At 46.2% G+C, this 20811-nt stretch overlaps 1 protein-coding gene across 7 annotated transcripts in view; it reads right to left on the bottom strand.

Moving 5' to 3' along the window:
- Nucleotides 1-1005: 1005 nt before the first annotated feature.
- The window catches only part of LOC106601252 (histone deacetylase 5), an 80239-nt gene continuing 60433 nt past the window's right edge, over nucleotides 1006-20811 (bottom strand). For 4 of the 7 annotated variants that reach the window (XM_014193315.2, XM_014193317.2, XM_045715130.1 and 1 more), the window contains 17 exons: nucleotides 19007-19126; nucleotides 15762-15999; nucleotides 13587-13792; nucleotides 13125-13424; nucleotides 10148-10301; nucleotides 8905-9038; nucleotides 8554-8674; nucleotides 6567-6616; nucleotides 6225-6332; nucleotides 5937-5992; nucleotides 5628-5715; nucleotides 5282-5499; nucleotides 4993-5111; nucleotides 4537-4670; nucleotides 4306-4390; nucleotides 4016-4181; nucleotides 1006-3782 (listed from right to left, as the gene is read on the bottom strand). In XM_014193315.2, coding sequence (XP_014048790.2) covers nucleotides 3743-3782; nucleotides 4016-4181; nucleotides 4306-4390; nucleotides 4537-4670; nucleotides 4993-5111; nucleotides 5282-5499; nucleotides 5628-5715; nucleotides 5937-5992; nucleotides 6225-6332; nucleotides 6567-6616; nucleotides 8554-8674; nucleotides 8905-9038; nucleotides 10148-10301; nucleotides 13125-13424; nucleotides 13587-13792; nucleotides 15762-15999; nucleotides 19007-19126 — 2337 coding nt within the window. In that variant the 3' untranslated portion in view covers nucleotides 1006-3742. The remainder of the gene's footprint in view (nucleotides 3783-4015; nucleotides 4182-4305; nucleotides 4391-4536; nucleotides 4671-4992; nucleotides 5112-5281; nucleotides 5500-5627; nucleotides 5716-5936; nucleotides 5993-6224; nucleotides 6333-6566; nucleotides 6617-8553; nucleotides 8675-8904; nucleotides 9039-10147; nucleotides 10302-13124; nucleotides 13425-13586; nucleotides 13793-15761; nucleotides 16000-19006; nucleotides 19127-20811) is intronic. The other 3 variants (XM_014193316.2, XM_014193318.2, XM_014193319.2) reach the window with 2 other exon arrangements.

Below are 20811 nucleotides of genomic sequence, written 5' to 3'. Positions count from 1 at the left end.
TTAATGCTGCAGACATTTTTTGGTACCCTTCCCCAGATCTGTACCGACACAATCCTGTCTCTGAGCTCTACGGACAATTCCTTCGACCTCATGGCTTGATTTTTGCTCTGACATGCACTGTCAAGTGTGGGACCTTTTATAGACAGAAGTGTGCCTTTCCGAATCATGTCCAATCAATTGAATTTACCACAGGTGGACTCCAATCAAGTTGTAGAAACATCTCAAGGACAATCAATGGAAACAGGATTCACCTGAGCTCAATTTCGAGTCTCATAGCAAAATGTCTGAATACTTATGTAAATAAGGTGTTTGTTTTTATTTTAGATACATTTGCAAAAATTCTAAAAAACTGTTTTTGCATTATGGGGTGTTGTGTGTAGATTGGTGAGAATTTGTTATTAAATACATTTTAGAATAAGGCTGTAACGTAACAAAATCTGGAAAAAGTCAAGGGGTCTGAATACTTCCCGAATGCACTGTATGCTCCAATCCCAAATGAATGGGAAAGTTGGACACTGGCACTATTTAAAATGGTGAAATCAAATAATCTTTCCCATTTATTTGGGATTCAAGCATGTCTGATTTCACCATTTTAGATAGTGCCAGTGTCCAACTTTCCCATTCATTTGGGATTGGAGCATAAAGCTTGATCTACTTGAGATGGACATGTAGGAATATAGACTTCAAATGACAGGGCTGAAAACCTCTAAAACTTTAATTTTGGATTGAACTAAGCTAGCCCTTTGTGTTTCATATGAAGAAGGGTAACTAGTGAGGAAGTTAGGCGTTGACACCCCTTTAACGTTTATGAAAACATCGTCACTGTATAGTTATTACAGTATGTAGATAAGTTCAATATACAGTTGTGTGACAAAGGGACAAAAGTACCTTACGATGGTGAGTGGACCGGTAGAGAATTGAATATATGATTAGAGGGAACAACTCTACAGTAATAACCTATTCCGTAATGATAGTTTTTTACCTCAATAAAGAGGACAAATGAGATGCAGAAGACTTGGTCAGTGTTTTGTTACATTGCTTGAAATAAAACAAAATGATCAATGTAGACAAGCACTCTGCACCACACATTATCTTCTGAGAGTATGCTGGTTAAAGTGATTCTCCAGTACTTTTGTATACTTTTTAGCTGGAAGTTCTGAAAGTTGTGCTCACGAGCAAAAAGTGGGCCCCAACAATTGTGTATTACGTGACATATGTGCACCGTGTCATAGATCTCTCTCTTTCTCTGCTGTAGATGTACCGTGTACATTTCGCTAGCTGGCGAGGGGCAGAAGCTCGTTGGTTTTACTCAAATTGCTAGAGGGCTGGCCCAGGTGGGGGAAAATTAGGAAAATGCCGCAGCACAGCATCCAAAAAAAGTGGCTTTTAAACTAGGGATTGCGTAGCTAATTGAGGTAAGACAGTAATTCTGCTCATAGATTATGCATGTATGAACTACACATCCAGCCCAAAGCGGGAGGTTTAAAAAAATACTTAGTAGTCACCAAAGTTCCAGAGCATATTTTTAAGGGAGTTGTCGGCTACCATTCTCTAGTAGATATACTTGGTTTGTATGAATTCCTCAAGCATGATGATTGTGCTAATTCCCACTGAAAATATATATATTTTCCAAAGTATTTAATTTGTTTAATTATATATGCGTCAAGTGTAAACACTTTTCATTGATTGAGAAATATAAATATTGATGGCAACAACGGAGGCCAGATAACACAGCACCTGGACACTAAGTCAAACAAAGGGTTTATGACAGCTGACAAGTGGGCAACAGTTTCGGGGATTGGGGTATTGCAGTGTAAACATCTAAAGTGGTGCTTGCTCATGATTATTTGCCAAATGAGATCCACCCCCATATCACCATTTCGGTTGTCTCTTATTTTGTGTGGAAAAAACAAATGGCACTTAGAAAAAAGGACAAAACATTGATTGCAAAACTAACACGATGTGCTTAGGTGGCTTTAACATTACATTTTTTTTTTTTTTTACTCTTCTCAAATATAATATTCATATCCAATTTGATTGGATTAACACTGTTATTGTCATTATTCATATACATCTTATATTTTATTTTTTACAAAATAAAACGTTTGTTTAAAAAAGTGACCAAGTTCAGTCCTTCCTCTCTAAATAAATGGAAAAACAATGAGTTCGTTATTGAACTGTCTCAGGTTGAGGGGTTTGCCAGAGCAGGACAGGATGCAGTATTTACAAGTGACAGGAAGTGACATAGTAAAAAGTTGGTCGTTGTAGCGTTCAAATTTCCTCACAATCATACCGTCAGCCGCATATGTACGGGTCGGAATTGATAAAGGACGCAAAAAAAAAACCTCAGTTGTTAAGGCCACACTGACCTTTGACCTAGAGTATTACACAAACCCAGAAAGAGAGGAAAGAGAGGACATAGGAGTAGAATCCCATCTCTGTGGAGATGGCTAAAATGGTGCATTCTCTGGAGGAAATTAAGGCATTTTGAAAGAAACAAGCAAACAAATATACAAACAAAACAGACATGAGAGTAACAAGTGTGTGGATTTGTCTTTCTGTCCTGTGTTCTGCTAAGTGGTGGTGTAGTTGGTGTTAACAGGGATATTGAATATAAAAGGCACCAAGTTCTTCTAAAAATGTCTTTCTCCAGTCTCATGACCACCACAAGTCTCCCAGTCGCAGCAGCAAGCGTGAGACAAAAAGTTTACAATCCAAGTATTATTCCACAAAATCCTTCCTCGTCCAATCCGTGGGCTTCCATTGCACCAAGCGGTAAATTTGATTGTGGTTATGTATTTGTGTCCTTTTTTGATAGTCCAAACAAAGTAGAAGGGTAAAAACCACCTCAAAATGCATTCTGTCCCATACAAAGTGGAGGGAGCTGAGACTTCCTGAAGAAAAAAGAAAAGGCTGTATTGGAGAGATATGTTGTCTCCTTCAGCCAGTAAGTCCCCCTTGGCAGGCTCCACAGCTCGACCTCCACTCCACAACCACAGCTGATATCGGATACAGTGAAAGGAATATACAGTGTGATATATATACACACACACACACACACACACACACACACGCAAAATATACATATATGTTTGTGTGCTTCTTTGAACAGATTATTGAATAGACGCATGAGAATACCAAATGACAGACAAAATAGGAACAGAGGTACGCATGCTCTGAAAGGAAGAGCATTATTCATTGATACAACCCCATTGTTGTTCCTCTGTTGGGAACTTAGTGTGTCTAGTATAATGCAGGTGTGTTTGAGTATTTGTGGCTGTTGAAATATTTTTGCTGCTTGTTGGCTTTTTCAGTTCTAATGTTCCTGAAAAGTATAAAGTATGACAAGAAATGTACAAAGCTTCTCGGGCCCCAGAGCCGAGGCACCCTCCTGGATCCACTGCCTTCTGCTTACAAAAAAGATTGAAAGAAAAAAGCAAGACACACAGGCTTCTCAAAAGGTCCCGCCTCTTCCTGCTTCTCCACCAATCACGCATATCCGCCGCTGCCCCCTTTAGGTCAGTGTGTGTGTGTGTGTTCCGCCTCTCCTCTCCCACACACACACTTTAACAAACTCACCTCAGTGAGTTGGAAAGGGAGGCTAGTACAAGTCCATCAATCCTCAGAAAATGGAAAGAGGTGAGGCGAGGGCTGGAAAGAGGAGAGGATGACAGGAGAAGGCTAGTGCCAAAGGACGTGGAGACAAAGGTGTTGCGCTGTCGTGACAACTCTCTGTTTCCTCCTACAAGACAGGCTCCTCTTCCATTGGCTCTTCTGTAGACCTGCAGGTACACCAAATAGGAAACAGCACGACATGGACATTAGCCTCTTAGTCATGCCAAAATAAAAGCCCCTACCAATGAAGGTCGGGCAAAACGTATATGATAAGTCTACACCTTAACAAGTCTCAGTGGAACTTCAGGCCCACAGCCTTGTGAATGAATCTGATGTCTTAAAAACAGCCATTCCAAAACCACATAAAATCCCCAAAAGAGTGAATGGTGCAGGTGTTTACCTGCTGGTTTCCGTGGAGACGGTGGAAGCGGCGGCCTGCTCAGTATCCACGGTAAGCGATGCCATGGCAGTGACCGTGTCGGCCTCTTCCTTCTCTCTCCGCTGGGCATCCATTAAGGACTGGCCCACCGTGGGAGCCAACCTTTGGAGAGAGCTCCAGTGTTTACCTGCAGGGAGAGAAAGAGTCGTGTCAGTTTTAAGGGTGACGTGATACACATGACGCAAACACAACTAAGTGCATATGTGCAGGTAAAACACAATGATGATTTTGATTTTAGTGAACAAACTCACTCTGTATCTCAATGACCCTCTCCAGAGAGGCAGCAGCTTTTGGACAGGGCTTCTGTTGTAGGACAGCCTGTGGAAGGGGGTCCAACTGACAGAGAGAGACAGTGTGAGAGAGAGAGATTGGGATGTAAAAACAAAGAATTTCCTCTATGAACAATTACATCCATCTCTACCAAATGATATGTAGTGTATGTGACATCACGCCACTTTCCCCTCCTATAGCAGATGTCATACCTCATCGCCGAGCAGGGCCGCCACACAGGACTCGGAGGCGTCACAGATGGCCGTGAGGTCGTGACCTCCTTCCAGCGCCAGGACCACACGCCCCCCCGCCAGCTTCATCAGCTGCTTGGTGAGGTGGCCGAAACCTGAGGATGGTTCAACACTGTACTGACCCTGTACTGAGTATAATCTTCTGAGTAAATTGATGTAAATAGGAGATGTCTGCGCGGGAATTTTAGTTTTGTGCAGGTTTATGAAGTAAAGGCCCCATATGATAGGAAATAATTGAGGTACTTCAATATTCCTACAGAGTCTCTTGGCTTTTCTTCTAGTGGTTAAGTACTATTCTTCCAGCAGGGGGTAGAAGTGTATATACAATTAGCTAGAGGACCCTCCTATAAAAGCACACACTATGGAAAAGGTTGGCAGAAAAACTGACACGTAAAGACGGAGTAATGTTCAACTTACATTTAGCGGTGACGTTGTATCCTCCCAGAGGGGACTGGTGGCCCTCCACGGCATCAAACCCAGCAGACACTAGGACCACGTCAGGGGAGAACTCATTGGCTATGGGCATCACCACCGTCCTGTATAACAGACAAGATGGAAAACAACATTTTCATTTCATACGTTTCCAGATCATCTGCAAGAACTAAGCAGTGTGGAAATTGCTAAATAAGCAGAGCCTGTTCATATGAATGAAAGATCAGTGCCAATGTTTCTGCTCGTTCAGCTAATGACCAACAACAGACTTCACCTGAAGGCAGTCAGGTACTCCACGTCACCCATGGGCGGTTCTACGCCCCCTGTCCAAGCGATGTTTGTGTTGAAGCCAACACCAGGTCCAACCCCCACCTCTTCAGGAGCCCCACTGCCGGGGAAGAAGTTTCCATCGTCGTAGCGATGCATGGAAATGTAAAGTACGTTGGGGTCGTTGTAAAAAGCCTGCTGTGTCCCGTTACCATGGTGAATATCCTGGACAGAATGGATATGTGAACAATAATACATGACCAGCATTGATCACATAACGTATGGTATATGTTTTGGTATCATGACAACATTAGCACATACAGGGCCTCGCTAACAACATACGACCCACTCACCCAGTCCACGATGAGGATCTTGCTCACTCCTAGTTTCTGCTGTAGCAGCTTGGCTGTGATGGCCACTGAGTTGAAGAAGCAGAAGCCCCTGCAGACAGACACAAAAGACATCCATTTTTCTTTTATCAGCAGAAACAGGGAGATTGTTTAAGGCCACTGCCCAGTAGCTACTCAAAATGGACGCTTGTACCAATTATTGTATCAACCATCGCACACGCCATTTCTCTATGGAACTTCAACCAACTCCCTTGAAGCCCCCTAGCCACTCCCCTGCCCTGGCTCTACCCATGATTCCCTGGGTGTACTCACATGGCAGTGGATTCCTCAGCATGATGGCCTGGTGGACGCACCACGGCAAAACCGTTCTGAAATGGAGAGGAGTGAGAGAGAAAGAAACCGTTCATGAGAAAATGTTGAGTAGGCCTATCCAACAAAATCAAGTGACTAAGTGCTTATTGATCAGGGTACTACTGTGTCCACCCATGAACGAACCCACAGGGTATATTACATATTGCTCATTTTAAATTAAGGTGTAAGGTTTCCCCTGACAACTTTCAATCAAACAGTAGTGGAACGGAGAGAGGCTGGTAATGTTACCTTCAGTTCCCCGGCGGCCACTTTGAAAGCCAGCTCGATGACGCAGCCAACAGCCATTCGGACAGCGCCAGAGGAGTGCATCTCGTTCCACACAGTGTCACTGTCCACCTGCAGAGGGCAATAGAGAACACAATCATCCCATCCTGCTACTGTTCTTTTAACACTGATAACATGATGACACTGCTGTAGGTGATGTAATGCTCAGCTTTGTGCTGCTTATGTTGAATAAATATCCTACAATTAAACTGCATGACATTTTCTGAAACTGTATTATCCAATCTCTACCTCTAACTAAAATGTAACTCCATTCTAAATGGATGGATGGATAGATGGATGACTCACCCCAATGCCTCCACAGGGCAACACAGCATACATCTTCTGACTGATTGGACCTTAAGGAGCCAATGGGGACAGGGAGCAAAGGTTAGGTTGTAGTTTAAACAAGTTAAACACTATTTAGCCATATTTCAACATTTTCATCACACACCTTTTAGCCTTCCTAGCAGAGTTCTTTTCCCAAGATGCTCGGGATACAGTGCATTCGGAAAGTATTCAGACCCCTAGATTTTTTCAAAATTTTGTTAAAGCCTTAATTCTAAAATTGGTTAAATGTTTTTTTTTGTTCTTTATCAAGCTACACGTAATACCCCATAACGACAAAGCAAAAACAGGTTTTTGGAATTAAAAAAAATACATATTTAAAAAAAAACAACACATATCACATTTACATAAGTATTCAAACCCTTTACTTAGTTGAAGCACCTTTCTCTCAAGCTCTGTCAGGTTGGATGGGGAGCATCACTGCACAGGCATTTTCAGGTCTCTCCAGAGATGTTCGATCGAGTTCAAGTCCGGGCTCTGGCTGGGCCCCTCAAGGACATTCAGAGACTTGTCCCAAAGCCACTGCTGCATTGTCTTGGCTGTGTGCTTAGGTTCATTGTCCTGTTGGAAGGTGAACCATCACCCCAGTCTGAGATCCTGAGCAGGTTGTCGTCAAGGATCTCTCTGTACTTCGCTCCATTCATCCTTCATAATGTGCCTTTTACTGAGGAGTGGCTTCAGTCTGGCCACTCTACCATAAAGGCCTGATTGGTGGAGTGCTGATTGGGCATGTGGAGTGCTGCAGAGATGGGAGAACCTTCCAGAAGGACAACCATCTCCACAGAGGAAATCTGGAGCTCTGTCAGAGTGACCATCGGGTTCTTGGTCACCACCTTGACCAAGGCCCTTCTCTACCGATTGCTCAGTTTGGCCGGGTGGCCAGCTCTAGGAAGAGTCTTGGTGGTTCCAAACTTCTTCCATTTAAGAATGATGGAGGCAACTGTGTTCTTGGGGACCTTCAATGCTGCAGATATTTTTTTGGTACCCTTCCAAAGATGTGTGCCTCGACACAATCCTGTCTCTGAGCTCGACGGTCAATTCCATCGACCTCATGGCTTGGTTTTTACTCTGACATGCACTGTCAACTGTGGGACCTTATATAGACGGGTGTGCGCCTTTCCAAATCATGTCCAATCAATTGAATTTACCACAGATGGACTCCAATCAAGTTGTAGAAACATCAAGGATGATCAATGGAAACAGGATGCACCTGAGCTAAATTGAGTCTCATAGCAAAGGCTCTGAATAATTTCAAAAAACCTGTTTTCGCTTTGTCATTATGGAGTATTGTGTGTAGATTGATGAGGAAAAGCTTTTAAAATCCATTTTAGATTATGGCTGTAACATAGCATAATGTGGAATAAGTCAAAGGGGTCTGAATACTTCCCGAATGCACTGTATAATTGTTTTTTTTTACCATCGATGTCTGCAAGTCCTGTTCTGCTCAGCACCGCACATAGAAGTGTGTGTGTGTGTGTGTGTGTGTGTAGTCGACAGCTCAGTCACAGCAGTGCTGTTTTGAAGCTGATCCAGTCATCCCCCCCTCCCTCCTCTTCTATGAGACCCAGCCTAGCTATGAGTCACCCAGACGGGGGTGGACGGGTGTCTGGGGCCCTTTCCCCTCGACCAGCAGGTCTAAAAATACCCCCCCTGCGCCTGTCAGGGGAGCTAAGCCTTCAAACAATCCACCTGACTGCGTGTGAGTGTGTGGGTGGATGGAGGGGCAGTCACTACTTTCAAGGATGCTTGGGGCAAATATTGTTTCCACCATTCGAGCAAAATGGCTAGGGAAACAGACATGCATGCGTTCACACACACACACACACACACACACACACACAACACACACACACACACACACACACACACACACACACACACACGCACGCACACACACGCACACACACACACACGAGGAGTAAAGACATGAAGAGATGAGGTTAGGCACCTAAGAGCTTCTTGCTGTCTAGTTTCTGTCTGTTGAGGGGACTGGTGCCGTACAGCAGGGTGTGGTATTCTGAATGCACAGTTTGGATCTCGTCCAACGTGGCCTTCCTCCCCCGAATCCTCTGTACACGGTAAAGGAAAACACAATACATCAATTTCATTCAGGGTTATGTTGTATTGCTAATTGGGAAGTGATTTTTAAAATGAACCTGAACTAATAATGGATAAAACTCATTCTCATCTCCACATATAGCTACCACTTGCTTGTTTAAGTTACTGAGAAGACATTCTCTTTGGAAATATGGAACGGAGCTGGTCGCTATTCTAGCTGTAGTGTGCAGGGAGCCCTCACCTCACAGCGGCCCAGCAGCCCAGTCTCCTGCAGCCGGGACCACACACTCTGGATGCGGCCGGCGTGTTCTGGGTGGATGTGGGTGTTCCCACACATACACTGGTGCTTCAGCATAAAGGTGTCATACACCAACCCTGAGAAGGAGATGATAGGAGAGGCAGAGAGAGAAAGTGTGCAAGAGAAAGATGGAAAGAAAAGGGATGGCGTGAGTGAGATGGAGAGAGAGAAAGATAAGGGAAAGAAAAAGAGAGAAAGAAGAAAAATGTAGCTTTTCAAGGCAGGGTAGGAAGAAGACCAAGCACAGGGCAACCTCTCTTCAACTTCTCTCTCAGAACAAAATGATGACCCCATTACCCAGCAGGTCAGAGCATACTAAGATCATCATCTCAAATGGATCTTTTCATGTTAGGACCTTTGGAGATGTTAATGATTCCATGGTGGAGGATGGCTCCATGTCACCCTGCCATCCTGGTTTCATCAGATCCAACCCTGCAGGCTCTCGCTATTATTATTTTCTCTGCTGAAATAATTACACCCAGGCAGGATGCTTGCCTCAGCCCTAATTGGACTCATCACTTAGTACAGGGGTTCCTAAACTTTTTCACTCAGGGGGGCAATTCTACACATCTTGTTATTGGTTGCAAAGACAATTTCAGTTTTAAAGCAATTCTATACATTTTGTCATGTATAGTGTATTCGTGACAGTAGAGTGACTAAAAAAGTACAACATCTATGGGCTAAAAAAAGAAATAAAAAACATTAGCTGATCTGGACATTTCTGACAAGTTCTAAATAGTTCTAAGGTATGCAGTGAGTGACATGACAAGAGGAAAACTGATGATGCACTACCCACTTTATAAATGGCACCTTGTGCATTCTACCATTTCAACTTTCAAGAATAAGTTGAAAGCCGGACTGAGTTCCTGCCGACCCCTCGCCACGGCCCACAGTTTGGGAACCACTGACTTAGTCAACACGTCCTATTCTGCAGGGCCATTTGACCATGGACTGGCTAGGGAAGTGTTTGTTTTCTGAAAGTGTCTTTTCTCTAAAGGCCAATGGCTTTCGTTAGTGTTTAACTAATAGTAGCGCTTTAGCAATGAATCCCTATCTACCATTATGACAAAAGAAATACAGCGATTCAGATAGATAACTAAGTTGAGACGGCTTCTTTCATATTGTTCAATGGGCCCTGATCGCCTCACTTTGTATGTCATCTGTTCCAAAAACCAAAGAAGCGTACCTGTAGTGAAGAGGTGCTTGATGGGGACCTCACCCATGGGAGCCCCCTTGACGCTGGCAGTGGCAGGGGAGGACTGGGCCCTTCCCAGAGGTCTGTGGGGCATGCCCGAAATGGACAGGGACGCCTGGAACACATTGAGCTGTTGCAGGTGATGCTGGTCGGGAAAATCGGGGACAAAATAACAAATAGAGACATTTTGAATACCAACTAAAGCTTTGAATAATGTCTTTCATCATGAGACACTGACTGGACTTCAGTGTGAGGGAATGGACTTAGTATATAAAATCAGCTCTGTGGCTTTCATTGTTTACATCAGATAGAAATACTGCAACCTTGAGAGAGAGAAGTGACATTTCACAATAGCTGCAAACTGAAGCTGCCACCTCAGGCCAATGGAACGAGGGGAAAATGGCAGGGAGGTGGAGCTAAATTAAGCCTGTTATAGACTAAACATGGGCCCTGGGTAGAAACCCAAAGGCAAACACGTATCCCCATACGAGCCTCAAAAGGCAGGGCAGGACAATGACCGAGCCTTCCCAACAGCCAAAAGACTACTCTGACAATTCCCCAGCTGTAAACAGTGGCTGAGCTAATGGGGCTCTGCTTTCTGTCAATGGGAGAAGCACTACACATCCAGACAGGAGCTGTGTGAGCTCTAGGAAAAGACTAACGCTACAGATGCTCCTACTAACAGAGATCAAATGACAATGTTCTTATGCATCTTTTTTTTAAACTGCGGACGGTTTGTTTCAAGACCTTGAGATGGGAGCTGAGTTAACGGTCGCGGATGCGCACACACACACGCACAGGTCCGGCAGGCCCACACCTAACCTCTTTTTAAACGAGAGATCCTAAGGCAATGCAGGCTCTCTTATGCGTCTCTCACTGTCTTTTCACTTTCCATCTCTCTTATCATTGTACAGGGCGGCTCAGATCCATTTGTATTCAAGGCACCACAGCAGACAAGTAGAGCAGAGTCGGAGGAGAAAAAAAAGTTCAGCAGGGAGGCAGTGTTTGTGTGTGCGGGGGGGGGGCTTCTGTGTCACCGACTCGAATGCCAAAATAGGTTTGAGGATGTCGTCTCTACAGAATGACTGCATACACCCATGCTCCCTCCCTATGCCCCCCATACCCTAAAAACTCCTATCCCCCTAGCCCGTCACAACAGAAATAGTACTGCAGCAGCCTAGCTCCCTGGTGGGTGGTGAATTGGGCTGGTATGGTGAAGAGAGGGGGAGAGAAGGGCTGGTATGGTGAAGAGAGGGGGGAGAGAAGGGCTGGTATGGTGAAGAGAGGTGGGGGGGAGAAGGGCTGGCATGGTGAAGAGAGGGGGGGGAGAAGGGCTGGTATGGTGAAGAGAGGGGGGGAGAGAGAAGGGCTGGTATGGTGAAGAGAGGGGGGGAGAGAAGGGCTGGTATGGTGAAGAGAGGGGGGGAGAGAGAAGGGCTGGTATGGTGAAGAGAGGGGGGAGAGAAGGGCTGGTATGGTGAAGAGAGGGGGGAGAGAGAAGGGCTGGTATGGTGAAGAGAGGGGGGGGAGAAGGGCTGGTATGGTGAAGAGAGGGGGGGAGAGAAGGGTGAGGGTGGGAGGGAGAGGGGAATGATTCACCAAGGAGAGATGAGTCACAGATGAGTCCATTCACTGAAATGAGAAAAAGCAGCAAGGGCAGGGGAGGGAGGGTGTGTGAGCGGCGTTGAGGGGGAGAAGACACAGCCTGAATTCTGATGCTTTTCTCTCCTCTGATATTTTTTCTCAATGGTGTGTGGGAGTAGGAGAGGTTTATCTTATAATCTCCCTCGCTGCATTGGTTCTTCCTCCCTCCAACGCACAAACAGCATTTCTTAGAGGAACGTGACCACAAAAACATGTCCATTCTTGTTCCCTCTTTTTAACCTTACGTATTAATTGCTGTCAATGACCATAATTTAGAGCCAAATATGATAACCAACAGCAACATAGCCAACTGGCCGTTTACTGTATAATATTGTAATGTTTAGGTCCTCAAAAAGAGTATGAGGCGCTGATGAGGATCCAAATGCATGTCATCAACTACTGAGTGGAGTAGCTCTCGGTCTCGGCCAATGACAGCTAAATCCAAATTCAATCCATCTTCATTACCTGTAGTAATTTTTTTTTTTTTTTTTTTTTTTTTAAATCGTCCACTTGCCCTTTTGCAACTTTTGTTTAACAACTTCTAACTGGAGCCGCTTATCCTCTTGGTAATTTGTGAAAGAACTGCAGGCGATTCATTTGAGAGCTTGTTCCTTTATTTCCTGCTAAGTGCAATGGATGACTCACAGGTGGGTGGGAATTAAGGCTCTCGTTCTTCTGTAGGGAGCTATGATGATGCCTCGCACAGCGCAGCCACTCTGCCCTCCGAGAGGGGATACCCTTTTCTAAATCACCAGGCCCCCGCAAAACTCAACCCACCACTCGAACTGGGTGTGAACGCCAATCTATGAAGCCACATCGCTAATGATGACGTTCCTACCTTTTCAACTGCATAGCCTTTGCGACTGATCTTTCGGTAGGTCATTTCTGCAATCTACACCCCTCCCTGGAGTGATTGGTCATTCTAGACAGTTTCTTGCCATTAAGTCATAAATGGCCCATTATAAGAGGTACAATGACGAATCAAGTCACTAGGTTTAGTCATCACAGACAGACGTCAATGGAACAGATTTGGGAAGTTCAACAACGAATGAGGTCTGAATATTTTTACTGCACTGTTAGAAGCAAGTAACAAGCATTTCGCTGCACCCGCTATAACACCAATAAACTTTGATTTGATTCCAGCAGAATTAATCATAGACAAAACTCATGTTTTATAAATATACAATTTGCACCTCTCTTATTGGCTCTCTGATTTTCTTACAAAAGTCATCTTAGAGTTAAACTGGCAAGGCAATACATTTTGTTTTTCTCTATCGAAGTAAAATTAAATGCAAAATGTCTTTAAAGAAAATTCAGTATTTACTTGGCCGTAAGGTACACCCTCCTCATCGCACTCCCTCAGCTCGATGGCCTCATCTTCATCATCCTCTTCCTCCAGGTCGCTCTCTGTGCTCTCGCCCTTCAGGGGGGTCAGCAGGCGTTCTGAGGGGGGCGACGTCTCCCCCGACTCCTCCTGGAGCCTCTGCTCCTGAGGACACCCCTCCCCCAGACGCCCAGACCCCGCCCCCTCCTCCTGCATCTCCTGTGTCTCTGTGAGCTCCTCCTCTGTCTCCTCGGGGTGGGTGGGCGGTTGGCGAGGAAGCTCCACCCCTTTTGACAGAATCTGGTGTGGTTGACCGATAAGGAGAGTTAGACACTGCTGCCACATGTGCAGTATACTACACCCCCCAGTCCAGTCCAGGCAAATGGCATACAATCATTTTTTACCGGCAAACACTACCATAACCTCTAATAATGTAGTAGTGTTCCTTGTGGCGCCCCCTACCTTGTTGAGCTGGTACTGCTTCTGCTTCTCCAGGAAGTGCTGGTGCTGCTGCTGCATGACAAGCTGCTGCAGGGCCTGGGGGCTCTGGGGGAGGGGCGCAGACTGTGTGCGGCTCAGGGGCCGGTGGCGCGGTAGCTTGTTCACCGTGCGCATACTGTTGGACACCCGCTCCCCCGTCACCAACGGCGATTGACCGTACATGGGGACTGGAGGGAGGAGTCAGAGAGATGCATTTCAGGAAGAGGCCGCATGTATTTGTATCTATATTTACCTGCAAGTAGGGCGCTCTGCTGACAGGGATATAAGAGTATAAATATATGTTGGTAGATGGACCTGAGAGGAGGGCACTCTGCTGGCAGGGATATAAGAGTATAAATATATGTTGGTAGATGGACCTGAGAGGAGGGCACTCTGCTGGCAGGGATATAAGAGTATAAATATATGTTGGTAGATGGACCTGAGAGGAGGGCACTCTGCTGGCAGGGATATAAGAGTATAAATATATGTTGGTAGATGGACCTGAGAGGAGGGCACTCTGCTGGCAGGGATATAAGAGTATAAATATATGTTGGTAGGTGGACCTGAGAGGAGGGCACTCTGCTGGCAGGGATATAAGAGTATAAATATATGTTGGTAGATGGACCTGAGAGGAGGGCACTCTGCTGGCAGGGATATAAGAATCTAAATATACTGCTCAAAAAAATAAAGGGAACACTTAAACAACACATCCTAGATCTGAATGAAATAAATAATCTTATTAAATACTTTTCTTTACATAGCTGAATGTGCTGACAACAAAATCACACAAAAATAATCAATGGAAATACAATTTATCAACCCATAGAGGTCTGGATTTGGAGTCACACTCAAAATGAAAGTGGAAAACCACACTACAGGCTGATCCAACTTTGATGTAATGTCCTTAAAACAAGTCAAAATGAGGCTCAGTAGTGTGTGTGGCCTCCACGTGCCTGTATGACCTCCCTACAACGACTGGGCATGCTCCTGATGAGGTGGCGGATGGTCTCCTGAGGGATCTCCTCCCAGACCTGGACTAAAGCATCCGCCAACTCCTGGACAGTCTGTGGTGCAACGTGGCGTTGGTGGATGGAGCGAGACATGATGTCCCAGATGTGCTCAATTGGATTCAGGTTTGGGGAACGGGCGGGCCAGTCCATAGCATCAATGCCTTCCTCTTGCAGGAACTGCTGACACACTCCAGCCACATGAGGTCTAGCATTGTCTTGCTTTAGGAGTAACCCAGGGCCAACCGCACCAGCATATGGTCTCACAAGGGGTCTGAGGATCTCATCTCGGTACCTAATGGCAGTCAGGCTACCTCTGGCGAGCACATGGAGGGCTGTGCGGCCCCCCAAAGAAATGCCACCCCACACCATGACTGACCCACCGCCAAACCGGTCATGCTGGAGGATGTTGCAGGCAGCAGAACGTTCTCCACGGCATCTCCAGACTCTGTCACATGTGCTCAGTGTGAACCTGCTTTCATCTGTGAAAAGCACAGGGCGCCAGTGGCGAATTTGCCAATCTTGGTGTTCTCTGGCAAATGCCAAACGTCCTGCACGGTGTTGGGCTGTAAGCACAACCCCCACCTGTGGACGTCGGGCCCTCATACCACCCTCATGGAGTCTGTTTCTGACCGTTTGAGCAGACACATGCACATTTGTGGCCTGCTGGAGGTTATTTTGCAGGGCTCTGGCAGTGCTCCTCCTTGCACAAAGGCGGAGGTAGCGGTCCTGCTGCTGGGTTGTTGCCCTCCTACGGCCTCCTCCACGTCTCCTGATGTACTGGCCCGTCTCCTGGTAGCGCCTCCATGCTGTGGACACTACGCTGACAGACACAGCAAACCTTCTTGCCACAGCTCACATTGATGTGCCATCCTGGATGAGCTGCACTACCTGAGTCACTTGTGTGGGTTGTAGACTCCGTCTCATGCTACCACTAGAGTGAAAGCACTGCCAGCATTCAAAAGTGACCAAAACATCAGCCAGGAAGCATAGGAACTGAGAAGTGGTCTGTGGTCCCCACCTGCAGAACCACTCCTTTATTGGGGGTGTCTTGCTAATTGCCTATAATTTCCACCTGTTGTGGAGTTACATTGTGTTGTTTAAGTGTTCCCTTTATTTTTTTGAGCAGTGTATATGTTGGTAGATTTACCTGAGAGGAGGGCACTCTGCTGGCGGGCCTGCTCCAGCAGGAGGACGTGCTGCAGTAGGGAGGAGTGACTGCTGTGGCTGTTGGGGGCCTGGGTGGAGTCTAAGTCGTGTTGCATCCCAGGTGGCAGGCATGATGCCGGCAGGGACGAGGTGCTGACAAACTTGCCCGTCAAAGCCCCACCCTGACGCATGGTCTGGATGGCCTGCCTCTCCGCCTCCTGCAACAGCTTCTGATTGGCCTGAGGATGAAAGGGAGTTTAACTAAGTCAGAATGTCCACATCAGAGGACAACTCTGGTTCAGGGGAGTGTGTGCTGATTTCTATTTGACCTCAACTCAGTGGGATGGAGCAGGTTCAACTCAGTGGGATGGAGCAGGTTCAACTCAGTGGGATGGAGCAGGTTCAACTCAGTGGGATGGAGCAGGTTCAACTCAGTGGGATGGAGCAGGTTCAACTCAGTGGGATGGTTCAGGCAGTTTTTTTTACGAGTACCTACATTTTTTTTATTTTTAAATAAAAGCTATTTCTAGAACACAAGGCCCGCAGTGGAAAAAAATACGTGCACATTTACCTTTATGCCAACAGTGACGGGTTCTGACTTCTAAACTTGAAATATTGTTAATCATCAAGTATCCTATGGAAAGGAGAAGGGCCACAGTCTGGTTGTTACACCAGAAGTTAATGGTTATCTGTAGGAGGAATGTATATGGTGGAGTCAATTAAGGTTGAATATGAGCCAGGGGCTTGGAATGTACTGAGTTAAGGAAAGGCAATCACATGGTTGTGGTCACTGATAAGGGTGGAGAGCTGTGGATTAGTGAGGAATGGGGGTTGAGGTCAGGTCACAGTAAAGGAGAAGGAACAGTTTATTACCCACATCACTTAAATTCCCGCCTAGCAATAAATATGTCATGTTTAGAGGTTAGGAGGAGACTTCACCTAAATTGGGTGGGGGGGTATATAGATGCTGGTGGGAACATGTCTTTGTCTGTTCAGCTGTCTGACTCATTGGGTGAATAAACTTGGTTTGAGCTCGTCATAGTTGTCCGTGAGTTTTTTACTCTGTTTAATTAGAACCTAACAGCAGCTATGGCTAATTTATTATAACCATTACAGATAACAAATCTTAATTGCTAAATTGCCTCATACACGCTCAGCAAAAAAAGAAATGTCCTCTCACTGTCAACTGCGTTTATTTTCATGTGTAAATATTTGTATGAACATAAGATCCAACAAACTGAACAAGTTCCACAGACATGTGACTAACAAATGGAATAATGTGTCCCTGAACAAAGGCGGGGTCAAAATCAAAAGTAACAGTCAATGCAGCTGGTGGCCACACCAGATACTAAGTACTGCAGTGCATCTCCTCCTCATGGACTGCACCAGATTTGCCAGTTCTTGCTGTGAGATGTTACCCCACTCTTCCACCAAGGCACCTGCAAGTTCCCGGACATTTCTGGGGGGAGTGGCCCAAGCACTCACCCTCCAACCCAACAGGTCCCAGACGTGCTCAATGGGATTGAGATCCGGGCTCGTCGCTGGCCATGGCAGAACACTGACATTCCTGTCTTGCAGGAAATCACACACAGAACGAGCAGTATGGCTGGTGGCATTGTCATGCTGGAGGGTCATGTCAGGATGAGCCTGCAGGAAGGATACCACGAGGGAGGATGATGTCTTCCCTGTAACGCACAGCGTTGAGATTGCCTGCAATGACAACAAGCTCAGTCCGATGATGCTGTGACACACCGCCCCAGACCATGATGGACCCTCCACCTCCAAATCGATCCCGCTCCAGAGTACAGGCCTCGGTGTAACGCTCATTCCTTCGATGATAAACGCGAATCCGACCATCACCCCTGGTGAGACAAAACCGCGATTCGTCAGTGAAGAGCACTTTTTGCCAGTCCTGTCTGGTCCAGCAATGGTGGGTTTGTGCCCATAGGCGACGTTGTTGCCGGTGATGTCTGGTGAGGAGCTGCCTTACAACAGGCCTACAAGCCCTCAGTCTAGCCTCTCAGCCTATTGCGGACAGTCTGAGCACTGATGGAGGGATTGTGCGTTCCTGGTGTAACTCTGGCAGTTGTTGTTGCCATCCTGTACCTGTCCCGCAGGTGTGATGTTCGGATGTACCGATCCTGTGCAGGTGTTGTTACACGTGGTCTGCCACTGCGAGGACGATCAGCTGTCCGTCCTGTCTCCCTGTAGCGCTGTCTTAGGCGTTTCACAGTACGGACATTGCAATTTATTGCCCTGGCCACATCTGCAGTCTTCATGTTTGGCGAGGTGAAACCATTTTTTCTGGGTTACAAACCAAAATCTGTCTTTTCCATATACAGACGTTCAATTTTGTTTATTCTGCCTGTTCTTTGGAATTTTCCAAATGGATTAACAATTCCACATTGAACACTGCATGAGGATGAATTATGGCCACATCTGTTTGGTGAGTAGGCCTAGGCTTAATGATTCTGATAAATGTTTAGGGGGGCTATAGCCTGGGCTTAATGATTCTGATAAATGTTTAGGGGGGGCTATAGCCTGGGCTTAATTATTCTGTTAACTGTTTAGGGGGTCTATAGCCTGGGCTTAATGATTCTGATAACTGTTTAGGGGGGCTATAGCCTGGGCTTAATGATTCTGATAAATGTTTAGGGGGGCTATAGCCTAGGCTTAATGATTCTGATAAATGTTTAGGGGGGCTATAGCCTGGGCTTAATGATTCTAAATGGCACTAGTAGTTCAAAGTAACATAAGTGGAAAATAGACAGGACACAATCTTTACAAAACTGCAGCGCTCGTTGTTGGAACATATTTCCCTACTTCAGCCAAGCTGTCCATTGAGAATTTGTGATAAAACTGTCGTCATTTGGCAAGGAATGAAGCTTGTGTATCCCATCAGTTAGATAGGCCTACAGAAACAAATGCCTATTAAAAACCTAACGGGAGCTTGTGTGTGCAATCAGTACGTGTTTGTAGAGGGAGCAGTCGGAACGCAACTGAGTGAGTGAGACATGGAGGGGAAAAGGAATTTAGGGAGAAGAACTGTGTGATGCTTAGCTTGGTTTTCTTTTTGTTGTGCCCCGCAAATGCACATGTACAAATGGAACACTGGAGTCAAAGCAAATTAATGTTGTCTTCAAGACAACATTTTGATTTCTGGTTAAAGATGGAGTTTTTACTTCTGATCGAGTACTCATGCCTATCCCTAGTTTCTAGTGTTCAGAATTTCAGTATAGTACTCACTGTGAGGTGCGAGTTGGCTGGCAGGCCCAGGGAGATGTTAGGCAGCGAGGGGGACGTGTAGAGGTTCAGCGAACTGACTGTCCCATCAGTGTTAAGGGTCTGGTGGAGGGACCGCAGCTGCTGCACAGAAAAGAGGGAGGAAAAAGTGATTGAGTGAGAGAGCGTGTGAGCAAGAGGGCGAAAGAGAGGAGCGAGCGAGAGAGGAGTGAGCCAGGAGCGAGAGAGAGCGAGGAGCGAGCCAGGAGCGAGCGAGAGAGAGAGAGAGAGGAGCGAGCAGAGCAGAGGAGAGGAGCGAGCGAGCAGAGGAGCAGAGCAGAGGAGAGGAGCGAGCGAGCAGAGAGCGAGCGAGCAGAGGAGAGCGAGCGAGCAGAGGAGAGGAGAGGAGCGAGCAGAGAGCGAGCAGAGGAGAGGAGAGAGAGCGAGCGAGCAGAGAGCGAGGAGAGGAGAGAGCGAGCAGAGGAGAGGAGCGAGCAAGCGAGCAGAGGCGAGGAGCGAGCGAGGAGAGGAGAGGAGCGGAGCGAGCGAGGAGAGGAGCGAGCGAGCAGAGGAGAGGAGAGGAGCGAGAGGAGAGGGGAGGGGAGGGGAGGGGAGGGGAGGGGAGGGGAGGGGAGGGGAGGAGCGATCGAGGAGAGGAGCGATCGAGGAGAGGAGCGATCGAGGAGAGGAGCAAAGCGAGCAGGCAAGGAGCGAGGTAGCGTTTAAGAGCAGTTGGAGGCCACGGAAGGAGTGTTGTACGGCATTGAAGCTCGTCTGGAGGTTAGTTAACACAGTGTCCAAAGAAGGGCCAGATGTTTACAGAATGGTGTCGTCTGTGTAGAGGTGGACCAAGGAATCTCCCGCATTATGAGAAGGCATCATCTAATGTGCAATCGCGCTTGTTCCCCCGCCAGTCGTTCATTTTAGTAGGCCATATTCTGATTATCAGCTGTTGTCAAACACATGTGGAGTGCAAAAAGACGATTCTCTTCCTCAATAGTGTGCAGCGATTTCTACTCGATGAAAAGCCGAAATGAGTATTACATCCTAGAATTTAAAGCATAATACATTTTTGAAATTTCACATTTTACTTTATTTTCACATACCCAAAAAGCATACTATTTAGAATGCAATATGGGTATTTGCACACAGACATATTTCTCCCTGCCTTGACTTTTTCTCAAGAAAGGCCCTTCTCTTTTTCAGGTCCCCCCGGTGAATGTCAGCCTTTTTCACAGAGAAGAGAGAGAAAGTATTTTTGGGTGTTATAAAATGGCAGGGGGAAGATGGCTGTAAATTGAGTGTTGAGAGAGCTGTCTGAATGAGGACAAAATGCTCTTTTGAATTCAAATCATCAATCCTGTGTGAACACACACAATTCAATGATTTGTTCTACCAAATAGAAAACACATTTATCCATTAAAACACAGGTCTTCTAAAACAGGTATTTGAAGAGGTGGATATGGAGATTAAGATAGAGTACCTGAAGGCTACAGTGCTCCAGCTCCAGCTGTTCTGGAAGTAGCCTGACTACGAGGAGAAACTCAAGTCCCAGGGAAAAGAACTGGTAGTTCTGACCAGTGAACTGACAGTATGTTCTGCAATGAAATAGCTAAGGCAGCTAGGCCTATATTTATCTTGTCTTACAAAATGAACAATGGATCAGGCTTTATTATCAAAATGGAGGATAGCAGTCATTCAGAACACTATGGCTAGCTCTCTCTCCCTCCTACGTCCCCCTTCTCATCCCTCTCCCTCAAGGTTAAGATGTGTCCCCCCCCCCCCCCCCCAAGTCTACCCAAGCTTATTTCAGGCCTTACACACTGAAG

This window comes from Salmo salar, chromosome ssa03 (assembly GCF_905237065.1).
Source record: "Salmo salar chromosome ssa03, Ssal_v3.1, whole genome shotgun sequence".
Lineage (NCBI taxonomy): Eukaryota > Metazoa > Chordata > Actinopteri > Salmoniformes > Salmonidae > Salmo > Salmo salar.
This window is presented reverse-complemented; position numbering and strand designations above follow the sequence as displayed.